We start from the raw sequence: 5,070 nt of genomic DNA on the forward strand, positions 1-5,070 counted from the left end.
GCTTCAAATGTTCCAAAACGCTGCTGTCAGTTTCCTAACTGGGGTCCGCAGACATGAACATATCACTCCAATTTTATTGTCGCTTAACTGTCGGTGCGCTATAGGGTTGACTTGAAATTATTGTTGCTTGTTTTTAAATCGTTACATGGTCTTGCACCTTCTTATTTATCCGAACTTCTGACTGTGAATGTGCCTGGTAGATGTCTACGGTCCTCTAGTAATTTTAATTTGTCCCTGCCACATTCTCGATTAAAGTAGAGAGGGGATCGTGCTTTCGCTGTTATCAGTCCAAGGCTGTGGAATAGCATCCCCTCCTCGCTGAGATCGTTGACTTCCTTATATGAGTTAAACTAAAGTTTTATCTCTTCGAACAGGCATTTCCTTAATTTTAATGTTTTATGTGGCTATGATTATATTGTGTAATTGTGATGTTTCTCCTTTTCATGCTTTCTTTGTTATGTAAAGCACAGTGGTCAACATCAGTTGTTTACTTGTGCTATATAAATAAAAGAAAGAAAGAAAGAAAGAAAGAAAGAAAGACTAATAAAATACAATAAAAACTATTTAAAGAAAAGGCTTATATTTACCTTTTAATAGTTTGTTTACATATACCTTGTAAATATATTTTTTATTAATAAGGTTACAATTACAACAATTCAAATGTAATCTTTCTATGTAAAAACTAAAGTATACATTTTAACATACATATTTCAAAGTTAAGGATTCATTACTTTGAATATAGCCTACACAGCAAAAATCAGAGTGTTCAATGTACTCTATAGGAGTTCACTGAACACTGGTTTCAGTGTATATATAGGTCCAAGAGTTCGGTGTTCAGTGAACACTGTAAAAAGTGTAAAATATATACTCTCAAAATAGAGTTACATTTGAACACCTGGAGAGTTAAAATGTACTCTTATAACTAGTACTTTTGACACCGTTTTAGTGCTTTTGAACACCTGCAGTGTAAACCTAGAACCTTTGCAGAGCTCATTATTTAACACTTGGAGAGTACAAATGTACTCTAAAGCTGGTACTTTTTTATTTACAGTGTTACAATAGTTTCCAACACCTGCAGTGTAAACCTAGAACCATCCGTAAGTGAAAAATACGCAAAGTCAGTGCTTTTTCCAGTGCAATGTCCGTTTATTTAACAATGTTCATGGATGTTCAAAAACCACAAACTCATACAAACACATGTACAGGAACCACATATTGAAAATCTCTATCAAAACCATAAGTAGTTTGGTCTCATTACAGCTTTGAGAATTCTCTGGTTGCTCTAGAATTAAATTAACTACGGGTTCATCAGATACGTCAACTATGACGGGTTTGTTCTCAAATTGATCTAGACTTTTAACGTTATGTTTGTTATAGAGATGTTTTCTAAAGCCTGAAAAAGTCCAAAATCTCTGGTGGCATCCAGTCTGGTCACACATCAATTGACTGACCCAGACTTGCAAACACAGCATCTGAACATCATAACTCTTTAGTTGAGGAGCTTAGCTCTAAGGTCCTTGACTCTGGGAGTTCCGTGAGAATGATCTACATCAATGTTGTAGATGGTGGTCTGCACAAATGTGTACATGCCATTTAAGGCTTGATCATAGGAGATGCCAAAAACATAATGTGCTTTGAAAAGTTCATCAAAGGCTGACAGGGAAGACTTGCCCTTGCAGGGAAGGAGATCACCATCCAATGCAATGTAGAACTCGTGGATGTGCTTTCTTGTCGTCCTAACTGCCAGGATGTAGGGCTGCCTCCGCTGGTTTGGACCAGAGTGCTCCTGAAGGCTGCGACATGACTGTAAGATAACAATAAACTGAAATGAATCTACACTGAACATCACATTTTGATGGATAAGTCACACTCTGATAGAAACCTTTGATTGCACAGTTAGCTTTCCCATGCAGGATATATTCAGCATGTGATAAGGTAACCAAGGTTTTTGTACCACGGTCACACAAAGAGAGAGAATTAAACAGAGAGGTCATCAATGTTGGTTACCTTATCACATGTCCCAGCAAACTCCAATACGTTGGCAAGACAGACAACTAAAAATAAGAATGAACGAGCACAAGACTGCAGTCAAAAGAGGTGAACCCCACTCTCTATTCGCTATGCACTTCAAGGAGGCAAAACATAAATTATCAGACTTAAAATTCTGTGAAGGTGACATTGAAAAGAAACAGATCAATAATCTGGGGGCTTACACAATTGCCTTTTGACAATGGCTATTGCCTTTGGAGATCAGGACACACTGACCTTATGAAATTTGACTACATGGTCCACAGCTTCCCGGGTACTGATCTTTACAGCTCCCTTCTTTCCACTTGGAGGTGGTGGCAGTAGGTAGACCAGCAGCAGCAGTGAGGCCATGTCACTATCCCAACCTGAGAAGGCAGAAGCACCTGCTTTAAGCATGATATACACCTGACCAAAACTTTTGATACTACATCAATATTAAAACTCAAAACTCTTTTCAATAACAATACTAGTTATGCAACTAACTTTTTTTTTTTATAATCGATTAACCTGTCAATTATTAATCAATTGGTTGGATTAAAAAGCCATTTTTTAATTTTCTGTAGTTTATCGGGGAAATTTTATTCTGCACAATGCTCTCCTTCAAACATTGTGCAAATTGAAGCCTATGAAAACGATAGTAAATTGTTTTTAATCTTCCAGGTAATGTAGCCCTCATTGCTGTCTATGTCAAAAAAGTGTTCCTAAAGACAGTATCAACAAAGATGGAAATGTTTAAAAAAAAATTGTTTTAGCATGAATCAATAGGGATCTTTAGAAAATAAGTGTGAGACTTCTAAAATGCACCAGAACATTATTTATTTGTTTATTAAGATTAACCTTACTTTTAAATATGTCCTCACATAGCCTTTTTTTGGAGTAGGGATGTTTTAGAGAGGGGAACAGTGTTACTATCCAGGATGTCGCTGAAGACCTCTTCGTCAACCTCTGTTCCAGTGTCATCCAGCACATGTTTGTCTTAGGGGGTATGCTGAACTTCTCTTTAGCTTTGAATAGAGAAAAAACATATGTACTTGCGTTTAAAAATGCAACAAATTGGGAGAACAATAATGTTTTTTAGCACTATTTCTATCGTAATGGGCAAAGCTACAGTAGACTAGCATGGTGCTGAGAATAAAATTTCATATACACATACATCTTAACCAGTGGTTGCGTAAGACTTTCACATTGCCCTTTATTTTGATGGATATGGTCGTAAAAATTGCACCATAATCTATTTCATATTTTAATTATAAGACATTTAATAGCTTTCGTTTTATTTCCATTTTATTTCCTAAATCCATTTTTCAAGCAGCAACAAAAATAATAATATAAATAGTATAAACGGCTCCCCTTTAAAAAACTACAAGCTAAAATATTAGAATCTTCAATATAAATACAACTTATGTATATTAAATCACTCTTTGGATACTTTTTAAAAATATGGTTATATTTTTGTATATTTGTTGTCAACTGGTTGAGTTTTTTGTAGATGGTTGGAATAATAATAATGATAATAATAATAATGAGTATACAATGCATGAATATCTTCCTTAAATTCCTTAAAATATTATTTTAATAAATAAACATTGTTTTAAAAAGGACACGTGAAAAAGAGTGTTTAAGTGTTATCAATAGACTATTTAACTGAATCTAAACATATTCAGCCAACACTGATTTGTTTTATTTATTCTTGTCAGTGGCAGCTCTGTTAGTCTGGAATTTACACAGTAAGACATGATGCACAGATCTACAGTAGGCTATATTGTCACATCAGAGTTTTTTTTGTCGCGTCCATTGCTATGGTTATCACGGAAGTAATATTTACAGAACTCACTCTGGTAAAACGGTGGTCACTCCTTAAAGTTTAGTCCATAAGCATCATGAAAAACTAAACTTTCGATTGGCTACAATGCATACAATGCTGCAGACGTTAAAATGTAAACTTTAGCTTTTGTAAATGGAAACCAGAGCGCTCACACAAACGTGCACGACGGAAAGAACATCCCCCTCCCCTCCCTACATTACAATTATATATTGATTCGATGTTAATTAACTTATTAATGTTTTTAAAGAATTCATTCAAATTCATAATTGTATATATTTGTCTCCGATTACCTTTGGAGTGGCTGGTGAAGGCTGATTCTCCCATAGCACTCACATCAGTGTGTTTCTTACAGAACGGGATGCCTTTCTGTCTGTTGATCGTCGACGCAGTCAGTTTTTATTTATCATCTTCTAGGCCAGTTATCGATCAAATGAAAGCAAGCAACATTTCTTAATGTAGATGTTTGCGCGCCAGGCGAATAGGCTGCACGAGGCGCCAAATACATGGAATTATGCGAGACGTGCTTCGTAACAGAGGATGCCGCATCGCGAAATTAAACAAAAAATAACGATTGTCAGCCAGTTTTATTTATATTTTTAGTTACATCTGACGTCATAAAAAAATAAATTAAAATCAATCATTTAACAAACTTTCGCGACTTTGTAGGAACCCTGATTTGACTTTCAGTTGTTTCCGTCACTGCTAAAAAAAATCAGTCAATGACGGAAAATATTCGGTTAACACGACCACTGATCTAAACTTCCATTATAAAGAGAACGAAGAGAAGAATGCTATTAACATTAACTTACCCTCCCTGAGAAATGCTGGATATGATGCTTCATTGAGTTTCATGTACTTCTTTCCTTGCCAATGACCTTGGTACTGCACTTTGAAAAGCATTGCTGTAGTTTTCCTCACATGTTACTACAACATAAAAATGCAATTGGTTTATTGAACACGCACAATACCAAATGTAGTGCAAATAAAGTCATACTCAGTCATTTCAGACGGGAATCTGTAACGTTAACGTTAGCTTTCAAGGCTAATGTTACGCTCTAGTCAATTTTGCCTGCACAAGGCCCGAGATAGGGAGCGGCAGCTTACAAATGAATGCTGCATTTTCATTTTGAAATTTTATTTAATGGTTGATCATTTGATTAGCGTTATCACCAAAAAAACAGTTTTACCAGATTTAACACTGGCAATTACTTTAGCTA

At 35.5% G+C, this 5,070-nt stretch overlaps 1 protein-coding gene across 1 annotated transcript; it reads right to left on the reverse strand.

Moving 5' to 3' along the window:
• Window positions 1–1,279: 1,279 nt before the first annotated feature.
• Window positions 1,280–4,753, reverse strand: LOC311302366 (uncharacterized protein; the record flags this gene model as incomplete). The annotated part of the gene is made up of 4 exons (XM_084428182.1): window positions 1,280–1,804; window positions 2,266–2,393; window positions 2,889–3,032; window positions 4,663–4,753. 4 exons carry the CDS (start codon window positions 4,751–4,753, stop codon window positions 1,490–1,492), a joined length of 678 nt encoding a protein of 225 aa, XP_084284308.1. The 3' UTR covers window positions 1,280–1,489.
• Window positions 4,754–5,070: the final 317 nt, after the last annotated feature.

Source organism: Rutilus rutilus, assembly GCF_951802725.1.
Source record: "Rutilus rutilus genome assembly, chromosome: 13".
Classification (NCBI taxonomy): domain Eukaryota; kingdom Metazoa; phylum Chordata; class Actinopteri; order Cypriniformes; family Leuciscidae; genus Rutilus; species Rutilus rutilus.